A 26,970-nucleotide genomic window follows, 5' to 3' on the forward strand; every position below is an offset into this window, starting at 1 on the left:
TTTTGGGTAATTCATCAAAACCAAGACAAAAATAGCAGATAAGAGCATATTTAAGAAAGAGTGACAAATCCCTAGAGCTTTGAAAATGACTGATGAGAAATTAGTTAGTTTTAAATCTCATCCTTTAATAGATGAAGAAACTGAGCCTCAGAAAGTTCTAGTGATTTGCCCAGATCATTCAGCCAGTTATTAGAGTTTAATCTTCTAATTTCATAGTCCATATCTTTTTCCTAAATTGTTCACAGGTCAACTTTTAGTTTCCTATACTAATGGAATTTTATAGGCAGTATAAAACAGTGGATTGGTTAGTGGTTTCTGAGGGAAGGTTAGAATTTTACATTATGCAGACCTTTTAAAGGTAGAACACAAACTTTCCATCATGGACAATCAGCCCTTTTGCTAAGTTAAATGTCAATGTTTAGGTCTGAAATTTACTGTGCAATATTTATGTTGTTAGGAGAACTCTGAGTTAAAGAAATGTGAAGTATAGTTGGAAAATGTCGAGTTTAAATGAGTAGGAATATATGTTTCAATGTTCTCTCTGCCTTTCCTAATAAGTTAAAATTATAGATAAATTTTGCCATGAATGGTGACTTTGTAAAACTTTTTGTGTATTTAGGCTCTATTTGTTTGTTGTAGAGTGATTAGTATTCTCTTTTAAATATAAACCTGATTTGAGATATATAAGGTTTTTTTTTAGTTAAACTAAATGAAAGACCTCAAAATAGCCATACATTAAAAAAATCCCACTAAATATATATCTTCTGTAACTTAAAACACCTCACTATTATTTTCAATCTTTCCCTTTTGTATGATTTGAATGTTACCGATTACTTTCTATTTTCTATTCTGTGGAGGTAGATATATCACGACAAAATGATTGGTTGTAGGAAAATATTTTTGGTTTTTGGAAATATAGAAATATATTATGAGGAAGGGAAAAGTGTTCAAAATTTTATGTTTCTCATATTTGCATTCTCAACTATTAAAAATCTTTAACTTTTTATTTTGAAATAATTTAAATTTTATAGATGATCTTCAAGAATAGCACAAAAATCTCCATGTACCTGTCACCAAGATTCACCAGTTACTAGCATTTTGCCAAATTTGCTTTAGTACTCTTTCTCTTGAGAGTGAGTTGCCACCACCATGCTTTTTTTTTTTTTAAACCCGTAAATACTTAAGTGTTTATTTCCTAAGACAGAGACATTCACTTATGTCACTACAGTATAATTATTCAAATCAGGAAATTTAACACTGATAGAACACTGTTACCGTAGACTTTTTTGAAATGTTGTTGTCACAATAATGCTCTTTATAGAAACTTTTTCTTGACCTTGAACATGACCATCTGGAATGGTTCCTCCGTCTTTTTTGTTTTTCATGACATTGACATTTTTGAAAAGTTTAGGCTAGCTACTTTGTAGAATGTCCCTCAATTTGGGTTTGTCTGGTGTTTCCTTATGAATAAATTCAAGTTGTGAATTTTTGGCAGGAATTAAGGTACTTTGTCTCTTTACTGTTGTTGTAAACTTTGATCTCTTGATTAAAATGGCATCTGCTCTGCTTCTCACTGTATTCCCTCCTTGGAATTAGTAAGTTCTTTGTGAGGGAAGACTGTGTGTGTAGACGTCCTGTTTCTCATCAAATTTTCATCCACCGAGTTGAATGTCTCTTAATGATTCTAACAAGGAATATTTTTCATGCCTCTCAATCAGTTTACAAAAAGAAACACTAAAGAAGTAGTGCTCAACAGAAAGAACATTTAATAATTTTCATGTTATCATTTGGGTAATACAAAGGTGGTAAGCAGTAAACATTAGCTCATGGCACATAAAAATCAAAGGATAGGGCTTCCCTGGTGGCGCAGTGGTTGAGAGTCCGCCTACCGATGCAGGGGACACGGGTTCGTGCTCCGGTCCGGGAAGATCCTACATGCCGCGGAGCGGCTAAGGCCCGTGAGCCATGGCCGTTGAGCCTGCGTGTCCGGAGCCTATGTTCCGCAACGGGAGAGGCCACAACAGTGAGAGGCCCACATACCGCAAAAAAAAAAAAAAAAAAAAAAAAAAAAATCAAAGGATGGAGCTTTGATACTCTTCTACTTATGTACTGCTGTAACGTTTAAGCCTTCTTGAGTTCTCTTACAGGACCCCGGGCACACATTCTGTTCACTTGTTTCATATCACCATTTCCTCTTCCCATCCTTGTTCTCCTTTTGCTTTATTTTTTTTTATTTTTTATTTTTTTTTGCGGTACGCGGGCCTCTCGCTGCTGTGGCCTCTCCCGTTGCGGAGCACAGGCTCCGGACGCGCAGGCTCAGCGGCCATGGCTCACGGGCCCAGGAGCTCTGCAGCATGTGGGATCTTCCCGGACCGGGGCACGAACCCGCGTGCCCTTCATCAGCAGGCGGACTCTCAACCACTGCGCCACCAGGGAAGCCCCTTTTGCTTTTTTTTATTTTATTTTTATTTATTTTTTATTTTTTTTTGTGGTACGCGGGCCTCTCACTGTTGTGGCCTCTCCTGTTGCAGAGCACAGACTCCGGACGCGCAGGCTCAGCGGCCATGGCTCACGGGCACAGCCGCTCCGCGGCATGTGGGATCTTCCCGGACCAGGGCACGAACCCGTGTCCCCTGCATCAGCAGGCGGACTCTCAACCACTGTGCCACCAGGGAAGCCCGCTTTTGCTTTATTTTGAACCCTGTTTTAAAATTGTTTTCTCTTGCTGTGTTTTAGCATCTTTGTAAGATGTTTGATGATTCTGTTTTAGAACATGATAGTATAAGGGGAAAAAAAAAAAGAGATGCATTTAGACTGTTTATAGGATACACAACTCTTCAGTCTTCACTGAGGATCAACTGTTGAGTGATCAGTCATTGACAGGAACAGAAATATAGGGTTTTCATTAATGGCCCAGCTCAATTCCTTGGAAGCCATCCTGATCTCCATCTCTTTTTTATTATTTAGTCTTGCACCAACATTCACTGTTTTGAAGCACTCTCTCATGGTTTTCCTAGTGTCTCAGTGAAATTATAACCTTGTCTAGGACATGTATTATATACTACTTACATGTATTATATGTTCTAGCATGTATCCTGCATATCATCTACAGAACACAACTGTAGCATAGTAACCTCACATCTCTTAGTATCTAGTAAGGTGTGGTAAACTCTAGGTAGTATGTGCTAACTCAGTTCTTATGGAGTGAAATCGAGAGTGACTGACAACTCTAGGCTAGCCATTATTATTACTTACAACACTTGTGTTCCTGAGATGTAGCAGTATCTGCAAATCCTAAATCTACTTCATTGATATTTTATGGTCATTCAGATAAATTGTTAAGGGAAGACAAGGATCCTTTATCTTAAATCAAAGTAACCTGAACTTTCTCTGTAGTCAATAAAGATGAATATGAGTAACTCTGAACACAGCAGTTTTGGAGTTGTCATTCCCTGGTTAATTGGCGTAAACATACTATTCCACTCCTTGGCTAGCCAGAAATACTCTTGACAGGATCTACTATAAAGAAAATAGAAAGGAGTAACTCTAGGGTATTTGGAATACGGTCCTGAGATGGCACAGAGCAGAAGTACCATTGCCCAAGGATGGAGTTGACACCATGTGAACCACTACCATAAAGACTAACTGATAATTAGGCGATGTGTTCAGTTTTATGTCAAATAATTGGTGATTCTTAAGGAGCAAACTAAGGGGTTAGAATGATTTTCCAGACCTCACCTATAAAGACAATACAATGCCAGAGCATCCTTTTAGATGTGCTGTGTGGCCCAGAGGCCTTAGTTTCTACTTTGTAGACTATAAGTTAAATCAGAAGTAAAAAATATGAACTAATTTTAAATTTGTAAATTTAAATTTTACATTGTTAAGTTATGAAGTAACAGTGTTAGAAAGGAGGAAAGAACTTCTGAAAGCGCATATTGAATGCATGCGTTAAACATGCCCTCCACAATCTCTTAAAATAGTTAAATGTTTCTTACATTTCCTGGAAAACAGACATGCAGCCCTTGCAAAGAACTGTCACAAAGCTGTTGTCCCTTTGTTCTTTGTCTCAGCTCATTGGAGGCTGCTGTCACACTTCTGTCAGTAACAGTGTCTTTCTAGTGCAGGGATTTTCAAAGAGGAGACCGGGTTTAAAAATGTTCATCTACCTCTTGAGCATTTCTTCCCATGGGTGGCTCAAGAGACCGCTCAAGACTTCCCACTTTTTTCACAACTAATAGAGGGGCTTTGATATTCAATAAATAAAGTATATACATTGGAATTATCTATCTTTATAATGCTAATAATAATACTAAACATTTAATATTTAATGCAAATTTCTGAAAACTTCTTTGACTAAGTAAGTTGAGTTTAGAACTTGTCAAGAAGAGAAAATATGACCTGGATCACCTTTCTCTCTCTCTCTCTCCCTCTTTCTTTTTCTCTCTCTCTCGATCATATGCTGCCAATTGGAATGGTTTAATAAAAAAATTTTAAAAAAAGAAGGGGAATTATTTTAATGCAGGGTAGCTGAAGCATTTGTCTTTTAGGATTCTAATATTTTTGTGTAAAGCTGTCTATCTCCGATGAGGTACCTAATTGCTTCTTGATAATGTAGAATAGAGTTTAAAATTATCCCCAGATTTGTATTTAAGATGTTAATAAGTGATCACTGGGTGAGGACAGACATGAGTTCATTTGAGTTCAATGGGAAAAAGGCACTGTGTTATTCTTGGATCTATTCAATACTATTAAATATTTGTTCAGTTTTAACCTCTTAGGGCTTAAATCTCCTTCTAAAAGGGACAACAGTAGGTATGATTATCTCGGTGCTGCCCCTTAGCTCTAGATTATTTTCAATCTACTTTAACCTTGACATGCGAAAAACAGATTCAATTTGTAGATGTGCCATGAAATATAGTCTCTTGACAAATCAAGACGTATACACTTTTGTGTATACAGACATGTACTTTATAATTAAATAACATTGAATGTGATAAATGGAGGTCACCACTCAGTTTAATTCAGATACAAAAATCCCCTTTCTTTCACGCTAGGAAGCAATTGCTTTAACCTTGTCTGTGTAGTCATAGATAAAAGCTATGAGTATTTGGGTTTATTTGATGGGAAGTTCTTGGCAGTTAATACCAAAGGGTTTTTCCATAGTTTTTTGTTGTTGTTGTTGCCTTTTGGTTTGTGCAGGAGTTGAGTTCAATTTAGGGGCAGAACTTCCCTTCAACTCTCAGTGGATTTCAGTCTTCTTTGCAGTGACAGTAGTTTTAAAAACCCCAAGAGGTACAATACTTTCATCGATAGTAATGGCATGTAATAGTACAAACGGGAATTCTATTTAGAATATAATTTGCATCCCTTGTCATTTTATCACATTCTGTATTTCTGTGATAGCTAATATAGAATAAAATTAAAATTTCATACTGTGTTTTTCATGGCCTTGCATGTTCTGGACTCTGCTTTAATCTCAGACCATTCTCTGTTGCCTTCTCCTATGCTTTAGTCATGCTGGTCTTCTCCTTCTATCAACATATCAAGCACACTTCTGCTTTAGGATGTTTGTGCTTGCTGTTCTCCCTGCCTGGAACTCTTTTTCTAGATCTTTGAGTAGAAGTTAGGGGGTGAGTAGTTACTGTAATTCATGCCTTAGTCCCAAGGTGCCTCTTCATTGAGTCTTTTGCTTACTTACCACTCAGTTTAAATTCATATCTCCAGTGCCATAATTTTCTGTCACATCAACTTTTTAAGTTTTCTTCCTGGCTTCTATCATTATCTGATTTTATCTTAATTATTATTTTGTTTATTTGCCTGTCATTCTGAATTATAATATAATAATATCATAAGAGCAGGGCCTTTGTATTTCATAGTAAATATTTGCTTGAAAACCATTTGAGTTCAGATATTAAGTCATGAATTACAGCCTAATGATTGAAGTATTTTAAACTAAATCATCAGAAACTTCTAGGTTTGGTTTACAAGCAATTCATTTGTGATTAATTGTAAATTCTCACCTGAAAAGTTATGAAGAATAGTTTATATGTTGCTTCTGGTTGGACAATAAGCTTCATTGGGTATGTACCTGTTAATCCTATATTCACTATCATCTATATATGTAAACCAAGAAGGGAAGCATTATTACCAGGTTATCTGGAAATTAGCCTAGTCTGCAATAAAGTTGTCATTATTTTGGACACAGCCTATTCATGTTTTGCCACACTTGTATATATAGAAGGCAACTATTTTTTCATCGGCCCAATTCTCAATGGACCATCCATGGCATTGAAATCCCCACCATTGGATTGTCATGCTGTCTTACATTTCCCAAGGGCAGATAGCTTTCAGAGTACAAGAAGAAGATTAGCACTTCTCAGTGAGTAAGATTTACTTGTTGTTAGGAAGCATGGAGAAAGGTCTTAATGAAAGAAGCCATAGAAGTAATGAGACTTTGTTGATGGGCCAACGAGTGCGGTAATGGTTGGAAATATTTATCAGGTTCCCTGGGAGTATAGTCTTCGGTGAGGGGCTCAAGTGGGAGAGAAAGGGGGTGGTGGTGTGTGACCTGAATAAACACACTGGAATAAAGGCCAAATAAAGCCTCTGTAGTGGCAACTGAAGAGGTAGAAGTTTCTGAAAACAAATTTTATCCACTTCACAATTTGACTTAGCTTGCCCTTATTTTTGCCTTTTGGCCTAAGTGCTCTAACTGTAACACAGTAATGTAATTTAGTACCTTACTGATATAGTGTGCTCCCTGGCTGGTAAGCTCAAAGGCTGCAAGAAGCTCTGTTTTTCATTCCTCATTCTTTCAAGGGTGTTGATAAGCCTAATTGAAGTTTTGGCACAGGGTAGCAAGGCATCTTCCAGTGATAAGACAGCAGGCATTGCTTATTCATCCCTAAGAAACATCTAGGGATAGCTTGGTTTGCCAAATAGCATTCAGCTTGCCTGTTCTCCCTCCCCTATCCCCAGCACTTATTCAAGATTTATTTCCAAAATGGTAACTAGAGTAAATAAAGAATCAGAATAAGTTACAGAAGTTAATCTTATCCATTCACCTTTTAAAGGTAGAAATGAAAATTTACTGATGTGATTAGCCTTTGATTGCATATATAGTGAAAATATCTATAATCTGGCATGCCCAAGTAGAAGGTAGGCTACCTTCATTATCTGTTAAAATCCTCGTTTGTCCCCAAAGAGACAAAGGTGGGGGGTCCTTAATATTGATATCCATATACTTCCATTTTCCCCTTCTTCAGTGGTTTCAGAACACTTCACACTCAACTAGTCTATGAATGAATGGACTATTATTTGAGACCGAAACTAGTATATGAATAGGAAAATGACATTTAGTTTGCATGAATGCAAAGTCCAGCATTGTTCATCTTACTTCAGTTTGATCTTGGCGTTTTCTGTTCTCTAATTTCTAGCTCCTTTCCCCACCTGCTTCCCCACCCCAGTGGGCTTGTACCAAGAAATGTTTTTTGGCCTGTAACAGTATGCGTCAGATACTACTCTAGGATCTCAAGGATACACAAGTGAAAGCGGGAGGCACAGGCATTTCCTCAGAAATACTCATAATTTGGTTGGGAAGACAGACTGGCACAGGGTGGCCTGAAGTGTTATGTGGTCCGCTTAGATAGTGGTATGATCCCAGTCCTGTGGGAGTTTGAAGAAGGCCCTTAAAATATACAATGGAATAATACTCAGCCGTAAAAAAGAATGAAAGAATGCCATTTGCAGCAACATGGTTGGACCTAGAGATGATCATACTAAGTTAAGTAAGCCAGGCAGAGAAAGACAAATGTCATATGATATCGCTTGTATGTGGAATCTAAAAAAATGATACAAATGAACTTATTTACAAAACAGAAATAGACCCACAGACATAGAAAACAAACTTATGGTTACCAAAGGGGAAGGGAGGGAATAAATTAGGAGCTTGGGGGCTTCCCTGGTGGCACAGTGGTTGAGAGTCCGCCTGCCGATGCAGGGGACACGGGTTCGTGCCCCGGTCCGGGAGGATCCCACGTGCCGCGGAGCGGCTGGGCCCGTGAGCCATGGCCGCTGAGCCTGCGCGTCCGGAGCCGGTGCTCCGCAACGGGAGAGGCCACAGCAGTGAGAGGCCCGCGTACCACAAAAAAAAAAAAAAAAAAAAAAAAATTAGGAGCTTGGGATTAACATAAACACGCTCCTATATATAAAATAGATAACCAACAAGGACCTACTATATAGCACTGGGAACTATACTCAGTATTTTGTAATTACTTAGAGGGAAAAGAATCTGAAAAAGAATATATATATGTGTGTGTGTGTATAATTGAATCACTGTGCTATATACCTGAAACTTACACAACATTGTAAATCAACTGTACTTCAATAAAAAACAAAACAAAACACCTTACACTTGGAATATTAGTGAAAACTTACCAAGGATGTGATACTTGGGCTGAGGTTTAAAGTATACCTAAGAGACATTTAGATAGTGAATGGAACAAGTGAACTAGGGAAAGATAACTTTCGAAAAGGTCACAGGGTGATCGAGGGCTTGTAAGTCATGCTGTGTGGGAAAGAGAAGACTTCCCATGGGGGAGTGGCCACAGAAAAGGTTATCAGGAGCTTGGGAGAGGCCCCTTCATTAAGGATCTTGGGATAGTGGGCTAAAGAAAGGTCTTTTATATTGAAGGTTGTGGAGAGATGATAAAAGTTGGGGATTGACATACTCTTTTTTAATTTATAGAGACTATTCTGGCAGCTGTGTGGAAAATTAAAAATGAGTGGATTTCGATACTGGGTGCTGAGAGATGTGTAAGGTGGATATTGCTGTAATCTTGGGAAGAGGTGGTGGGATGTGTACTGAGGCCATGGGGAGACCATGGATTGGATGTGGAAGGTGAAGAGGCTGCAGGCTAGGATGATGGGGCAGCTGGCTGAATTTGGTGCCATTCACTGAGAGGAGACAAATCGAGAGAGTAGAGAATGTTGGGCCCTGTGTTGGGGGTGTGTTTTTGAGGTGCCTGTGGGAATGGGACAGACACTTGGTTTACAGATAGGGAGCTTAGCAGAAATGTCTGGGCTGGGGACAAGATGTATAAGCCATCTCTTCTTGTAATATTTGAGGCATGAAACTACGTTAGGTCACCCATGGATAGGATGTAGAGTTTTCTCTTATCTTGAAATGTAAGATAAAGGTAAGTTAGTTGAGTCTGTCTTTGCTTCTTTTACTCTGCAAGGGAATTCTTGAAAGCTGATGAGGTCAAAAGGCCATTGAAGATGACCTAAAGATACACCTAGATGATCTCATGACGATATGCTTAGTAGGGATGGGGTGGAAGCTTTCGGGTACTGATTTCATTAGCTTGGTGTCTTTACGTTGGTATATGCAAAGCTATTTTTCTTTTGATAGTTGTAATATACAGTCCAGCTTTATTAGAATTCCTGAATTATTTGACAGTGCATTTTCTCATCCAACATTTTCAGATTCATTAATTTTTAGATTAATTAAAATACGCCTTAACTCTGGTCGTATACTAGAATATGTTAGTAATTACTAGAAGCAGAAATTTACAAACAGTATGTTATTGTCAGCAGTCAAAGTGACGGGGATTGTCCTATCGGGCTTCTGTTTGGGAATCTGGGTAATGTTGAGATAAGAAGTAGGGTTTTACCAGCAGCATCAGTCTTCTTGTTTGTGTAAACTGGGCATCTGAGGTGCAAACTTTTGTTCTCCACTAAGTATAGTATCTCTTAATTTTTTAAAAGGAAGCAGAAAAAGAGAAAAGCAAGAGATTTTTTCCCATACCTTTTCAGGTGTCTCTTAACATAGCATTACTGCTTTGCATTGTATCAGGTTCTGCGTGTCATCTTAAATGCTCTAGAGTCTGAAGGTCTCAGGCTGTCTGCTGCTGTCAGGAAGGAAAGTAGTTTCAAGCTTTATTTTCTGGAAAAGAATCTTAAACATCCTTTTACCCAGTTCTATGAACCGAATGTAATTCAAGCCATAGCCTGAGGGTAAGCCCCGGAGAGGTCAGATGTTAATGATTTATTAAATGACGGTGTATTCTATTGGGACATACTTTTCACAGATAAGGAAAAGTGTATTTTTTTTTTTTTTAATGTTTGCCGTGTGTTGTAAAGGGAATTTCTCTAGTATTGACATAGCCCTCGTATTTCACATGATATAAGACCTCACAGAAAGGGCTGAATGAGGTTCTTTACTTCATTGGGTAAGAAAAGTTTTTGACAGCTGTACAGTGTGGTAAACTAGCTCATAGTTTATGACCAGATCTGGCTTTGGAAAAGACCAGGAAGGAGAGTTATAACATATGGAACTTATTTGGGAAGTAATTCTTAGCTATGACTAAGAGCCTGTGCTCAAATGCCTGGGAAAGTTTAAAAGAAAATGTTTGCAAAATAAATCATATCTCTTGTTTGCTAAATTGTAGGACTTAGATAACTTTTGGGTACTCATGAACTTCTGTAATTCTGTATTAGAGCTCTGAAGTTTTCTCTTTTAATCAATTTTTTCTGGTTTTACTTTTAACAGCACTGTGATTCAATTTGTTGTTTTTTTCAATTAAGGAATTATTTATTTCAGAAGATTATTTTCTCTTCCCCCAGCCCCCAGAGATCCTTAAAATAGTCACATTCAAGCAGTTGCTACAGGGATAGTTTATAGGAAAGATATACTGTGTGTGTATTAGTTTCTGGTGCTGTTTTTTCTTAACTCTTCAAGTCCCAATTACAGTATTTCCTGTGTTTATTTATATCAAGATAGTATGTGACATAAACATCCCAAGTAAGTGTTGTACCAGGGAAAGTGAGCTAGGAAAAGGCAGTACTATTATGGTTATGTTTCTGAAAGAATACCCCTTTTTTCTCATTTCCCAAACTTTAGTTGGATAGAATTCTGTGGGGGAAATGCTCCTATTTTAAGCTAATAATTGCAGAAATCTCTTCCTAATCTTCCCTCCGTCTATGCTGATTCTTACCTCAGTGTTATATTATTACAACTTAGCATTTCATGAGCCAGGAAAATCATTATTATTGAACTTAGCTTGACCTTTTATCACACACATAAATATGACATCAGCACAATACTGAAACTGTTTGGGGATGCAATAAAATGTGTTTATCGTTTTCCAAAAAAGATTTGTAATAGTGAAAATAATATATCTACATTTCAGAGTTTAGAAATTAGAAAATAGGAAAATAATCATCTCATTGCTCTAACACTATAGCTCTTTTTTGTTTGTTTTTTCCTTTCTTTAATGACAGCCTTACTCATATTTCATGTAACTTTATTTGGGGGCAAGACTTAATTTTGGTCCTGCAGTATATTCTTATTGTCTGAGAATGTATAATGTGGTATATATAGTAGAGTCGTTAGAAATACCAACTCTAGAGTCAGACTGCTTGGGTTCATGGTGTGGCCTTGCCACCTACCAGCCATTTGTGACCTTGGGCGAGTTACTTATCCTCTTTGGGTCTCAGTTTCCTTCACTATGAAATGGGAATAATAATAATAGTATTTACTTTTTTATGGAGCTGTTGGGAGGACTGAAGGAGAACTCCCTTGGCCCATGGTAAGTGTTCACGAATTACTGTTATGTGTGTGCTCTAGAATCCATTTCCGCATTTACCTGATGGGAGTGACCGGTTTGCTTTTCTCCTCTATGCTTTCAGCCTGTGTTCTGTAACATACTCGCCCGCTCAAACCCCTGTCCTGGTTTCCAGCTAAAACCTAACAGAGCCATATGGTTTTCTTTCTCAAGTTTTCAGTTCATCACAACAGTGTAACCAGCCTTAAGGAAGGAGGAATAGGAAGAATTTGGAAGGTGATTTGCATCTCTTATTTTTGAGGAGTTACTGCGCTTTCCATTTTAGCCCACTATGGCAGTTTGTATGATACTAATCTGCCCTCTGTGGTGTTTCGATTTGAAGTGCAGTGTTGCATTTTTTTTTCTTTGCAAAACTAATTTATAAGTAAAGAACCTTGTGTGAATATAAGAAGTCATTCTAAGTTAATAGTTATTTGTTTTTCCGTGACTGAATTTTTTTGTTTTGTTTTGTTTTTTTGTTTTTGCATTACGTGGGCCTCACACTGTTGTGGCCTCTCCCGTTGCGGAGCACAGGCTCCGGACTTGCAGGCCTAGTGGCCATGGCTCACAGGCCTATACGCTTCGTGGCATGTGGGATCTTCCCGGACCGGGGCACGAACCCGTGTCCCCTGCATCGGCAGGCAGACTCTCAACCACTGCTCCACCAGGGAAGCCCCGTGACTGAATTTTTTTCTAAAGATAATAGCGATGAGCTTAGCTTCAGATTGCTACCCATATAGTTATAGATTACTACCTATATTACACAGCATATATCAGAATACATTTTATAGAAATACTTCTCTTATTTTCAAAAACATTTAGTTTCCTATAGGTAGGTTGTCATCCTTAGTAATATTATGAGGAACAGTATTTGTTACAGCAGCTCATTGCAGGTACCAATTACGTTACCAGAAATAAGTTTATTCATCAATTTAGCAGTAGTATGTTGAGTTTCCACTATGTCAAAGCACTTTGCTGGGCAATGACTATTAAAAAATCAATAAGACATTATCTCTACCTTTACAGGGCTGGAAAGATAGATATATAAATAACCTGCAGCATGAGTACTGCCACTCTTGTTAGCAGGAGATGTTTATAGCCTGCATTTTTTGATCATCCTTCAGTGCCCAGGTTCAGCTTCAGAATCTTCTCAAGCCAGCACTACAGAAACCTGCTGTCACTCAGAGAAACTTGGGAAGTGTAAACTATTTGTCATCATTGCTATAGTAGAAGTTTGTTCAAGGTGTCGCTGTGGAAGCCAGGAAATGCAAAAGCCTTGCTTTGTGTAAAAGTAAGTTTAAGTGTAAAGAAGTACAAATGAGTTCAGTCTTTTAGGTATTGAGAAAGACATACTAAATTGGAAATCTTATAAGTCCACATATACATGTTTTAAAGAGATGCTTTAATAACTAGATAAAAGGAATCTTGTATAGTTAGCACTCTTTGCCATTGTTTATGGTTCAGTATTGGTGCCTTCAAACTACATGTTTAGCTCTAAGCTGTGATGTGCTGGGAAAAAGTTAACTGCCAGCACTCAGGTAGGGGTGTGTGTACATGTGTATAAAAAACCCTGATTTGTAATGCTTGCTGATTTCCATGGTGTAGAAATCTTCACCTCAGATGATTTCGGCCCAAGTTGCTGAATGCAGGTTGGGAAGAGATGCCACGTAATGGATCCTGGGAGCCACTGTGAGCCTGCCCCGTGCGCTCGCTCCAGCACAGCACTGGCCCGCAGCCCAAAATCCTAATCTTTCTCAATCACTCCTTGTTTTGTTTAGGTCAGTCTCGGCTTTGTTTGTATGCATCTTTATCCTGTGTAAAACTCCTTCCTCCCTTCTCTCCTCACCCCCCTCCTCCTTTGTCTTCCAGCCCTCCTGTTATTGCAAAGCTGCAATAAGAAATTTAAGAAATTGCATATACACTGGGATATCTTAAATCTTCCTTGAGGTTTTAGCAATCTGCTATTACGTAAATATTGAGCAATTATGATTAAAATACATTAACATCTAGCTACTAAAACGTAATTGCTGTAAATTAACTGTGACTGTGAATTTATTTAATGAATTTTCATTTCTTTTATAAACTTGCAAAGACTCTTAGAAGTTTGCTTAAATTCACAAATGAAGAATTTTCAAAAGATGCATGATTCTAATTTCTCTCTCCAAGGATATTTTTAGTAGTGAATCCTGAGAAGGGTAGAGGAAAATTAGCAAGAAGAAGCAGTATTAAAAGAGGAGGAGGTGATAAACACTGATTACATAAATTATCAATTTGTTGAAGCTCCCTCCTCCTGCCCTCACACATAAAGCCACTTTGACACCTCTAAGCTCGGGGATAAACCTGGAAGAAAAAAATCTTCACTGTGGCTATAGTTGTCTCAGCTCAGGATATACAGGGTTTCTGATTTTTAAAGTGGGGGAGAGGGGAGGAGCTATATTCCCATCAGCACAAGGACACTGATATACATGGGACAGCTGTGTTACAGGAAAATCTTTGGCCATCTCCTATAGGGTTAACAACCATAGGGCATCACTGGAATCTAGTAGCAATGCCACCAGAGGTGTGCAAGTTCAGGAGATCCTGAGGTTTCCTGAGAATGTCCAAAGGTAGAGGACTGGCAGAAGTAACTTCACCAGTTTCTTTGCATGATGTTTTTACCTAGTCAGAAGGAGGAGCAGTTATATAACACGTTGAAACAGCTGAGGTTGCAGCATTTCTTATATTATTTGGAGCTGTGTTCTCAAAGGTAGATTTAACCTCAACATTTTCCTTGTATGACCTTTGAGGTAATGCAGCCATATAGTCTATAAAAGTGTTTTCCTAAATGCATACTTTTTGGTCAAAATCAAAAGAAAAGTATTTGTTACAATGAAGGTATGTGCAGGATGTTTGGAGTAACTGTTTTAACTGTTTTTTTTTTTGCGGTATGCGGGCCTCTCACTGTTGTGGCCTCTCCCGTTGCGGAGCACAGGCTTCGGACACGCAGGCTCAGTGGCCATGGCTCAAGGGCCCAGCCGCTCCGCGGCATGTGGGATCTTCCTGGACCGGGGCACGAACCCGTGTCCACTGCATCGGCAGGCGGACCCTCAACCACTGCCACCAGGGACGCCCTTAACTGGTTTTTAAGATGTCTGTTTTAATTTGACTCTTCACATCTCTTGTTATTTACAGCTGAAATATAGTTTGACCTTCTCTTTTGCTGTTTGTTTTTTAAAGCCTCCATTATTATAGTTATAAATGTAGTAATCAGGATGGCAATAAGTAGACACAAGTTTGTGAGGAGGCAGTATGTTATGGTTAGATCTGCTGTTTACAAATGTTTTCTACAACGCTTGAATGCTGTAAAAGTATTCTTAGTTTAACCTCCCATTAGTGATTGCTGGGTAAGAAGAGATAAAGCAAAAGTAGTTTAAGAGTGACAAAAAAATCTAAGAAAAATAACTTACCTTTCTAGCCCAAATAACTCAGTATTCAGAGAATTTCATTTGGTACAACCTAGAGTTAATGACATTATCAGATCACAGTGGGTTGTATGAAATTTTGCAATTTACCCCTCCTCTCTCCCCTCCTTTCTCAGCTAGATTCTATGAAAATGGTCCGTTTCTTCTTGGATGAATGCTCTTCTGCTCCCTCATCTTATAAGTATAGATGGTTTTATTAAAAAAGAGTTAACTTTACTTTGAGTTATATTCGGGACAGTCGTAAGTTCTGGAAGCAGAGAGGACTGCTTGCTATTTGGCCTAGGAACCAGTGTGTTCCATTTAAGAAGCCTTGACATCCAGTATGTGCTGGTGCGATTTCACTCTTTTATATAAAACTCCAGTAGCAACATCCTAAGTCATTTTAAAAAGTGATATTTCATTACAATCGACCTACTCAAAAAGAATGAATTTAGCAGAAAGCAAGTACAACTTCGCATTAATAAGCTCTTACGATCATTATACATAAAATGTAAAAATTTTTATAAACAGGCTATGAGATAAAGGCATGTTATCTTTATTCTGTAGAAAGGGAAACAGACACGGAGAGTTTGAGTAAATTGACTGAGATTGCACAGTTTTCATGGGAATATTCAAGAATTAAATACAAATGCATGCACTCTCCTGGAGAGTGTACTTCTACTTATTTTCTGAAATAAAAGATGGGATTCATATAGCACCATTCTCCAAAAACTTAAATTTCTTTTCCTAAGTATATTCCTATAAGAAAAGTATTATTACTGGTAAAAGTAAAGATGAAACTAATATTAAATATAAGTGAGTTGGATCTAAATAGATGAGGTCCATTGAAGGAGGATTCATAATGGAACACTGACTTAATAGAATCAAAACATCCAATATTGAAGTAATAAGTGATGTTCAAGGAGGAATTAAATGGATTACTGTGGTACCTAGATAATCTTACATTTTGTTTTAAAGATGAAGACATGGTTTTTCAGAGTACTTTGCTGCTCACATTAAAGGATATAAAGTAAAATGCATTTAGTTTTAACGTCATAGTACTTATTATGTGAAAGTCTTGTTCATATGTCTGTCCTTCACACTTCCTGTGAGATTTGGGTTTTGAGTTCTAGTTTAGAAGAGCTGTGAGTTTGCTGACTTAGAGGACTGACTCTTGTGAGGTAGTGGAGAGTTAACTTGACCGGTCTCAGCGTGAGCCTCGGGCTGTCCCTAGACCACTTGCCAGAACTTCATCTAAAAGGAGGGGGCAATAGGATGGGGGTTGGAACAGGCAGAGGAGAGATACTTGCCTGTAATCACAAATTAGGATTCTGATCTGATTTTCCAGTTGCAAATACCAATGGGAAAATGATCCAGTCTTACCTCAGAGACTATTTATAGGTGTCTTCCACATTGATTGTGTTCACTCTACTCATTATTACATACCTTTGTGATCTTTCCCCTCTACGTGGATTGGCTATAATAGGCATCTCAACAGGAAATTGTTTTTGCAGTGAGCTACATCATCCATGTTTTATTTCTGTAAATAACTTGTTCTGTTGTAGCCTTCTCAAACAGTTGCTTTTGACAGCACTGCAGAAAATCATTAAATCTTCTCTTCAAAACCTGGAGTCTTTCAGAGCTTTGATAGTTTGAGGTACGGAATTGTAATCTTACATCCTGCTGAGACACTATAATCATTGATTTGTGATGATCTGTGACTGGTACCAACAACACTCAAGTTTAACCAAAACGTGGAGGGGGGGAGAGAAAGTAAAAGTGTAAGAAGAATTACTTTTCAGATTTGTTTTATTCTATCACTACTCACTTCCTTGGACAAACAAGTTATGGTAAGGTTCTCAGCAGTGAAAAGCAAGCATTGAAAATTCCTATAGGACAGCACTTGAAAATTCACGGTCTATAGAAAATAATAATTCATGTATACTTGGAGAAAAAAACCCAAACATGTTTGGATAATCATTCTTCTAACCACATAAAAACATTTCTAGCCATTACTTTTGAGCGATTTATGAGCACTCCCTTGTGGTTGTTTATTAGAACCGCTTGAAATAGCAAAAGAAAAGCGACAGCAAGCTTAACTGCCAGGTTTAATGTAACACACCCACAGTTAAAGTGTGTCTACCCAGTAAATGCAGTATTGTAAAGTTTTACCCAATATCAGATTTGCTTCTCTGCTGTGAAAAATAAGTGAAATAGCTGGTGATTATTTTTGAATTTAAAAATGGACCAATATCTATAAAAATAAGTTGTCTAAACCCAAGGTTTAGGTAATGATTAAGAATTATAAAATAGGGGCTTCCCTGGTGGCGCAGTGGTTGAGAATCTGCCTGCCAATGGAGGGGACACGGGTTCGAGCCCTGGTCTGGGAGGATCCCACATGCCGCGGAGCAACTAGGCCCGTGAGCCACAGCTACTTAGCGTGCGCGTCTGGAGCCTGTGCTCCGCAACTAGGGGGCCACGACAGTGAGAGGCCCGTGCACCGCGATGAAGAGTGGCCCCCGCTCGCCGCAACTGGAGAAAGCCCTCGCACAGAAACGAAGACCCAACACAGCCAAAAATAAATAAATGAATTTAAATTAAAAAAAAAAAAGTGCTCCAATAACCTACAGGAGTTATTAAAAAAAAAAGAATTATAAAATAGATAATAGTTAATTGTGCCTTAATTACTGAAATATGACCTTTTTCAAGAATTTATATTATCAATATCTAGTGAGAGCATTAAAATTGCTTTTGTATTTTTCCTAAAGCCTCTTAGTGAGGTCATGCAAAGTAACACGTTCCACAGATATTATGGGAGCCTGAATCTCCTGAACTCTGTGACTTGATTCCCACCCCTCTCACCCCCCACAATTACCTTCTGGAAGGAGTTTTATCAAGCCTCTTGCGTAAATCTGTGGAGAAAGAGTTCCATGTGAGCCAGAACTGCATTTCTCTGGATTCTTTTTTAAACCTTGTGAAAGTTAACTCACCAGAGTTGTACCCCAGATTCACGTTTTTAGTTATGGTTTTCTAGCATTTTGTATGTTATTTTCCTTTATTATGCAGTAGTAACAGTAACTAACAAAAATTTAGATACCTTCTTTACTTCACACTTGGATTACTTCAGATTTGAAGAATTTCATCCTGGTGATTGACCAGTGTGTAAGGATGAAAGGCATGTGTTCCCTGGGGGGTGTACAAAGATGAGGGTCAGAAGCAGCCAGATCGGGTTGTAAATCCACTTTGTACCCTTTGAGTGTTGGCATTTCCATTTTGATCTCTTGGATTTAGATTCACATGATGTGAACAGCAGCCCATCGACTGCATACAAAAGAAGCATCATATTTCAGATGTAAAACCACACATATGTTATTATGGTTTATGGAAAAATTTAGGTTCCTGTGTTATCTACCACTGTAGATGGATACTCTGAATGGGTCTCTGTTCTGTTAAATTAATTTGGATTTCAATTTCTACCTTTTGAATAACTACATTTTAAATCATCTTGGGACATTCTCAGACTGCTTAGGAAGGTTCTGAACACGTAGTTGACATTGTGAATTCTGTGAAGAAACAAACATTTATCGAAAGCCTGCCATATGCCAAATCTGTGCTTGTTATTTTAAAAATACATATATATTTCCCTTTGATTTTTATAAAAACCTTAAAAGGTATAGGGATGAAGACATCAAGTCTTAGCAGTTTAGGTGCCAAGATTCAAAATGGATCTGGGTCTAACTTTAACACTCATATTCTTAATATATTCCAGATGATTTTTAGGTTTTGAACTTCATTACTCACATAAAATCAACTTTAATCTCAATATTGTGAAGGGCTTAGCATAGTACTTGGCACACATTAAACACTCAACAAATCATCTCTTTTGTTATCTCTATCACTCCATTGGATGTTTTTCTCCCCCTTCATTTTTTTCTGTTTAGTACCTCTGGAATTTATGTTTTATTCCTTCAATTTCACATTAATAGAATAAGAGTAAGGAGAAGAAAGAGAAAAAAATTGAACAAGTCCAAAAACAAGAGAAAAAAATGAAGAAATATGGAAGAAATAGAGATGGGAAGTAATACTTGCCCCATTGCGTGGTTGTTAATGATCACATTTGGTTCAAGTTTATATCCTCAAGTTTTGTTTTATTCCCAGGTCATACTTACATAACAACCACATAAGAGTTGTGGCAGAGATTTAAACTATTGGATATGAATGTGAATGCCAGTGTCTTAGTATACAGATCTGCATGCATTCTCTCTCTCTCTCTTTTTTTTGGGGGGGGTTGTGTTGGGTCTTCATTGCTGTGCATGGGTTTTCTCTAGTTGCGGTGAGTGGGGGCTACTGTTCATTTTGGTGCATGGGCTTATTGCGATGGCTTCTCTTGTTGTGGAGCACAGGCTCTAGACGTGTGGGCTTCAGTAGTTGCAGCACGCGGGCTCAGTAGTTGTGACTCACAGGCTCTAGAGCACAGGCTCAGTAGTTGTGGCGCATGGGCTTAGTTGCTCTGCAGCATGTGGGATCTTCCCGGACCAGGGCTTGAACCCACGTCCCCTGTATTGGCAGGCAGGTGGATCTTAACAACTGCACCACCAGGGAAGTCCCTGCATCCACTCTCTTTTCTAATTTTTCCCTACCCAATAAAAAACCATTTTATTCATATTGATTAGTTCTGCTATTTTGAGGTGGAATACTCTGCTGCAATATTTCTTTTGAGTCTTCCCATGGCATCAGACGTAATAGGTCCAAAGTGAAATCCATTGTCTTTATTCTTTCTCTACCAAACATACTCCCTTCCTCATTTATCGTAGTTCTTAATGTGGTGCCAAAGTTCCAGTGCCTGAGGCAGAAAACTTAGTGTCACCTTTGATTCCTCTCCTTCTGGGTCCTTTTAATTTTTTTTTTTTTAAACACCTGCCTCTGCAGTTCCCTGCTACCCATCTGTCAACACCGCAGCCACCTGATCTAGTTATCACTTCAAACTTGTGTTCTTCTCCCAGCCATTCAGCTTGCATGTCTTGTCTTTATATCTTTATTCTCAAAGTATCCCACATATTACTTCCTAGAACAAGTTTTTACATTAATCTTCTTTTTAGAAACCAGCAGTGATTCCATGTTCAGGTTACTTTGCCTAGATTATGGGTATCCTTTCCATACTTACTCCAGTTAAGTTTCCTACTACTAATGTACATGCTTTTCCCCAGTTAGATAATGTTATTAGTTAATAACATATGGAACCTGCTATGTGCCAAAACTGTTCAACGTACTTTATATTCATTGTGCCATTCCCATTTTTAAAAAGTTAACTGAAGGCCTGTAACTTGGTCAGTGCACTCACAATTGGGATGGACTCTTAATGACCGTGTAATAAATAGTTTCTTTTCCTGCACTGCATTCCCCCTTCTCACATTCCATGCTTAGTTTTACCCCCCTTGCCTTTTTCATGGTGTTTCCTGTTCCTAGGATATTTTTTCTCTTTGGTGTATCCAATTCATATCCGCTTCTAATTCACATCCACTATGCAAATACTACCTTGACTTATTTAGTTCTCATGGATCTTTCCTGTTGTCAAAATTCTGACATATTTATGAGGAGTTCTGCATAGTTTATCATGTAACTATTCTCAATGTAATCAGTTTTGTCTCAGTTTTTCTGAAAATTTTAGCAGGGCTTTATGAGCATTAAATACTTGTTGGATGAATAATTTTTTCCCTCTTCACAAGTAGACATCAACTTTCTGGAAGGTTTAGCCCATTTCTTAATTTTTTTCCCTTCCCCACACAGCTCAGCAATGTGCTTGGCACGTATATAAATACTTAGTGATTGAATGTAGGCGAGTCTAGGCCATCTGCCTTTTGTGACTTTCATGGGAAAATACCTTCTCATTTTGTGCACATAGATACACTTCAACCAAAAGGGTAGCACAGAAGATTAAGATAAAGAAGTGTATCAGGTATATAATTGCAGAATGAGATACATTATCTGTGTTTATTTGGACATATTAAAAGCCATAAACTTTTAATACTTAACTAGATGTAAGGCACTGAGCTAAGTGTTTTACATTTATTGTCTTCATTCTTAGAACCAAGCTGTTGGATAGGTGACGCAGTTGATGCTCAGAATGGTTAAATAGCAGCTCATAAGCAATAGAACTGGGTTTAAACTCAGGCATTCTTGATTTTAAATACTTAAGTGCTGTGCTGCATATCTTGTTATTCACCCTCATTGTTGGAGTTTTCACCACTTGAGACATACCTCCTTGTTTAAGTTCATTAACTTTAAATACATTAGATCATGCTGGTTTCCAGCATAAAGTAAACATTCAGTGACTGTTAGCCTTTATTGTTGCTATTTTTCCAGAGTACACTAAAGTGTCCATGACATTGTCTTTCCCCTTATGCAAACTTTAAAGACAGAATCAGCTATTTATTACCTCTGTAAAATCTGGAGAAATATATATATGTGTGTGTTTAAATGTATTTGGAGTTTCATGAGGGCAAAGATTTAGAGAGTGAGAATTTAAAGTGAGCTACTTTGCTACTGTTTCCAATCATCTCTCTGTAGTAAGATGCAATGCCTGCACAGTGTATCTGGAGGGATGCCTGTCTTGAGCTCACAAATGGGAAGTAGGTAATGGATGTCAGAGGTATCTACAGTTGCCCTCAGTGTCTTGGGAAGGATTTTGACTATTGATCTACTTTGTATGTTTTCACAATGGAGGATTTTAGGTCCTCTTTTCAAGAGGACATCTCGTTTTTCTGCAAATTGGAGAATGACAGAATCATGGAAGACATTACTACTTTAGTTTTTATTTTTGTGTATCCTATCTTTGTGTGTTTAGATTATGGAATTTAAGAAATAAATTCCATAATTTGACTAGAGAATAACCAGTTTAGTGAAAATAAGTGAAAGTAAAAGCCTTTTATTGAAATTTTAAAATTTTGATAAAATTTTAAACTTACAGAAAAATTATAAGAAGAATATAAGGAACTCCTATATACTCTTTAACCTATTTTTAAATAGTGACCTATTTGAAAAATAGGTTTTTCTTTCATCTTAACGTTTGCTAATTATGTAATAAGTCATGTTATTATCACAGTGGTAGAATGAATGATAATCTTGTTAACTGGGCCTACCTTTTCCCCCTCAGCTTTATTAAGATATAATTGACACATAACATTGTATAAGTTTAAAGTGTACAACATGTTGATTTGATACATTTATGTATTGTAAAATGATTACCACTGATGGCATTAGCTAATATCTCAATCTTGTCACATTGTTACCATTTCTTTTTGGGGTGAGAACATTTAAGATCCTATGTTTAATTTTAATGCTTTCTAAAGGGATTTTTTAAAAGTCAAGACTTCCTTCCAGCATACTGCTATCCTTAGAAATGTCTGTTTCCTCGTATCCAGTCACTACCCCCGCCCCACCTTGAACCCCCTCACCATATTTTTGCAGATCAATTTAAAGATTTATCTGTTTTACAATTTAAATAAAATCCAATTTGGAGTTTTGGGCTAAAATACTGTTCATTGAAATGACATGCAAACCGTGTGAAATGAGAACATTCAGGCAAATCCCAAGTGTAAGGAATATAATTAAACAGGGAAAAAATAAGCCTTATTTTATTTTGCAGCTGTAGAATTATAACATTCTAGTGGCAAGATGGAAGAGCTTTTATATGGCTCAGTTTTTTTTGTTTGTTTTTTTGTTTGTTTTGCTGTACGCGGGCCTCTCACTGTTGTGGCCTCTCCCGTTGTGGAGCACAGGCTCCGGACGCACAGGCTCAGTGGTCATGGCTCACAGGCCCAGACGCTCCGCGGCATGTGGAATCTTCCCGGACTGGGGCACGAATCCATGTCCCCTGCATCGGCAGGCGGACTCTCAACCACTGCGCCACCGGGGAAGCCCTATGGCTCAGTTTTAAAATGATGCTTGAACTGACTACATTAAACCAGTATAATTAAAGGTATTTTAAAATTTAGTATCTGGTGTGCTATTTTAGTTAAATTTTAGAATATGAAATTTAAATGTTTAAGATCTCATCATGAGTACGTGCTTTCACATTATTGTTAGGATGAAGTGAAATAATTTGTGAAAACAACTTAATTATAAACTAGAAAAAGACTATAACGTGAGGTATTTTTATTTCATTTATAGAAGCAAAGGAGAAGAAAAGCTGTTTATTTAAATAAGTGGAATAAAGGAGCCATCTTTATTTCAATATTGTTTGCATGAATTATACAGGATTTAATGTATTTGCATTTTTGATTTCAGATTCAAAACGCTAATGATGTATTAATTGCGCCACTTGAGAAATTTCGCAAAGAACAAATAGGTGCAGCAAAAGTAAGTGTTGCATTTTATTATTCTTTGGATATTCTCCTGATAATTAAAGATGACAGACGTAATTTCAGACGTTAACATTTTTGAAAGTAGAATGACCTTTTAAAACTTCCGTACGTCATTTAAAATTTTGCACAGAGCCTATTACAAAGACTGGAATTCTTTTAAACACAGAAAAGATATTATTCTTCTACTGAATAGAGAAAAAGTCAGCATAAGTGGGTTCCTCCCATCCCAACAATGGTAGGAAATTAACTGTTTTAAAGATGGTGAAATTATGGTAAAAATATGAGGAGTTTTCCTAACATCTATATAAAATAAAATTAGGCACGAGGTATGTACATTGAAAATTAAGGTAGTAATTATAAAAGACCTTTTATTATTTTTTGTATTTTTTATTCTTAATAAAAATATTAGGAATATAAATATTAAGAATATAATATAAAGTGTTTCTGGAAAACTTTAGACATCTTTTTCAGGCCTTTGCATTAATGTTTAATTGGTTATGGATCAATTAAAATTTCCCTGAGCCTAATAATTTCTGAAATTTACTTGCATCCTCTTTCTTAGATCCATGTTTAACTACCTTCTCAACATCATGTAAGGACATAAAATTTGGGTTTCCAAGATAGAACCCGTCATCTGTCATACTTCCCCTGTCCTTTCTCTGATTTGATTTTCTAATTAGTCAATGACATACCTCTTCCCTCTTTGAGCAGTGCTTTCATTCTCCTGCAGGAATATTTCTCCTCTATTCTCCTCCCTTCTGTCTGAAATATTGAAATAGCCTACTGGTTGGTCTCTATGTCCCCACCCTAATCTGTTAACAAATTTTTGCCATGTTTAACAGTTGTTCTTCAATGATGAAACCTTCAGTGGTTGTCTCTGAGAGAGACAGTTTAATCTCAATAATGAAATTTTTTCACAGTGTGGCCACTTTCTACGTTTCAGTGTACCTCCCTCATCTGGTACAACTGTCTGTTCACTAGTTCCTGTATATATCCTGGCTCTACTAATGTCTTTGCCCAAACTTTTCCCCTCCTTGGAATATTTCTTACCCTTAACTTGTTGAAGTCTTGCTAGCTCTCCATGGTCCCTTATATTCCAGCACCAGAAAGAAGCCTTCCTTTATGTGGGTCTTTCCTCATATATCTGTTCCCCTTCCAGGATTGATTTTTTTTTTCTTACAGAATCAAGTAGTCCTTATGCTTATTTCCTGTAAAAAGCTATCACAGTCTGCCTTGAATCAGAGTTTTATGTGCATTTCTCCACCAATTATGAGCCATTATCAAGTCAAGAACTAAACCAGAACCATTTCTGTGTTAATTCAGCAAACATTTATCAATATCTTGGTTGGCCCACTTGTGGCAAAGTATGGTGTTTGATAAGATTAAGGGATACAATTGTAAACAAGACAGACAAGATCCCCACACTTGTGTCATTTATTATCTTTTGTGTATTTACAAATGCACTGAGGATTGTGATACAGAAGTTCAGGGTGCTTTGTGAGAGTATAATTAATGGAACTGACCTTGTCCAGAGAACCAAGCAATGCCTTCTGGTGGAAGTATTGGTTAAGCAGAGAACTAAATGATGAGAAAGAAATAGCTAGAAATGGGGATACAGGGGCAGCAAGGGAGGAACCTTCTTTACACTCCAGAAGAGGACCGTGGGGATGGAGGACGTGTGCATGCCTTTGTATTTACTCGTTATTCTATTTTACTCTTATTCACGATAAAGAAAAGTTGTAGGTAGAGTGATTATATTTGATCAAAATGTTATGAAATATTTTGATATTTTAAAATATCACTCTAGTTGCATGCCATGCATGGATTGGAGGAAGCAGGACTGCTTGAGGGAAACCATGCTTGGGAGTTAAAGGACAGTTATTTTGGATTCAGAAGGGAACACTGGCTGTGGAGACAACGGGATGTATTTCAGAGGTAAAATGGAAAGGGTAGGAAATGGGTTACATACTGGGAAGTGAGCAACAGCACATTTCAGTGATGACTCCCAGGGTTCTGTGTTGTAAAATTGGGTGTTTTTTGGAGCCACATACTGAGATAGGGAACATTTATGTTAGGATGGCAAAGATGGTTTGCCATGAATGAATTTGAGGTTTCTCTGAGTCATCCAAATGGACATGGTGAGTTAGCAGGTGTATGTTCAGATCTGAATTAGAAATATGTTTGGGAATTGTCCTCTAGGTGATAATTAAAATCATGGAGATATATTAGATCCCCCTGGGAAAGAGTAGATTGAGAAGAGGACCTAAATTCTATATAATCTGAGAACTCTCAACATTTGATGTTTGGAAAAAAAGAAAGACAGATAAGGAGGCTGAGAAGGAAGAAGCAGAAGAAGGAAGAAAATACAAGAATGTGGTGTCTCAGAGCAAGAAGTCTTTTCAAGAATAATAATAGCTGATCTTTCTTGAGATCTATACTGTAGGATAGATTTCACTGAGCTATTACATTTGTGACCTGATTAAGTCCTCACAAGCAACCTTAGTGGTGAGTACAGGTGTTACATCTGCTTTACAGTGAGGAAGATGATGAGGTCACCTGCATGCACCATTTCATAGAGCTGGGAAATCAGCCTATGGATCTGAAATCAAGCCATTTTCCTTCAAAGCCTCGATTTACCACCATATTTCACTTCATCAGTTATATTTTTTTTGAGGATTTTTTTTTTTTTTTTTTTTTTTTTTGCGGTACGCCGGTCTCTCACTGTTGCGGCCTCTCCCATTGTGGAGGGACGCGCAGGCTCAGCGGCCATGGCTCACGGGCCCAGCCGCTCCGTGGCATGTGGGATCCTTCCAGACCGGGTCACAAACCCGCGTCCCCTGCATCGGCAGGCGGACTCTCAACCACTGCGCCACCAGGGAAGCCCCATCAGTGATATTTTTATGAAGTTAAAAACCTTTGTGAAGAATTCTTTCTCTAGCACAGAATATTCCAACTTTTTGGCCCATTTAAAATAGTAAATTTCATATGTGTATAGATTCTTATTTGCAGGTTTAGGTTAGCTACAGTTGCAGTAGCATGAGCAATTACACCCATTTTATTTTGTTTTTTAAGTATCTCAATTGCTGGACAGGTCAGCTGGACACACAACAGTGTTCTATGACCTTGCCTACTCGTTGGGAGGTTGAACTTGTAGTTGAATTAATTCAGATGAAATCTTGAGCATAAATATGGTTGTACTGGGCCTCTTGGTGGTGGTGATTCTGTGTATTTTATTTGCCTGATGGCTCTTAGTACTATATTGTTTCTCAGCTGCTAAGTGATCCTTGTTTAGTAAAGTGAATGGAAAGTAGGCATTCTCTTCTGCAATATTTGTATAGGTCAATTTTCTTTTTTTCTGTTATGCAGAAACATCTTGGTAGGAATAAAAATCTTGAAAATGTTGATTTTTTTTTTTTCTATCGCTTTACTTCCTGTTTTGCTTAGGTATTTTCTTACTTGGTAAATAAAGTTAATTCTACAAATGACACTCTTACACTTTTCACAGTCTTGACAGTGGAGGTTTCCCACAAGTGTGTTCAGGCTGATGAGTCAGCTAGA

At 37.7% G+C, this 26,970-nt stretch overlaps 1 protein-coding gene across 2 annotated transcripts in view; it reads left to right on the top strand.

The window, feature by feature from the left end:
* Window positions 1–26,970, top strand: part of ARHGAP42 (Rho GTPase activating protein 42) — a 283,900-nt gene that overhangs the window by 131,039 nt on the left and 125,891 nt on the right. For both annotated transcript variants that reach the window (XM_004283345.4, XM_033412084.2), the window contains exon 4: window positions 23,336–23,407. In XM_004283345.4, coding sequence (XP_004283393.1) covers window positions 23,336–23,407 — 72 coding nt within the window. The remainder of the gene's footprint in view (window positions 1–23,335; window positions 23,408–26,970) is intronic.

Source organism: Orcinus orca, chromosome 8 (assembly GCF_937001465.1).
Source record: "Orcinus orca chromosome 8, mOrcOrc1.1, whole genome shotgun sequence".
Lineage (NCBI taxonomy): Eukaryota > Metazoa > Chordata > Mammalia > Artiodactyla > Delphinidae > Orcinus > Orcinus orca.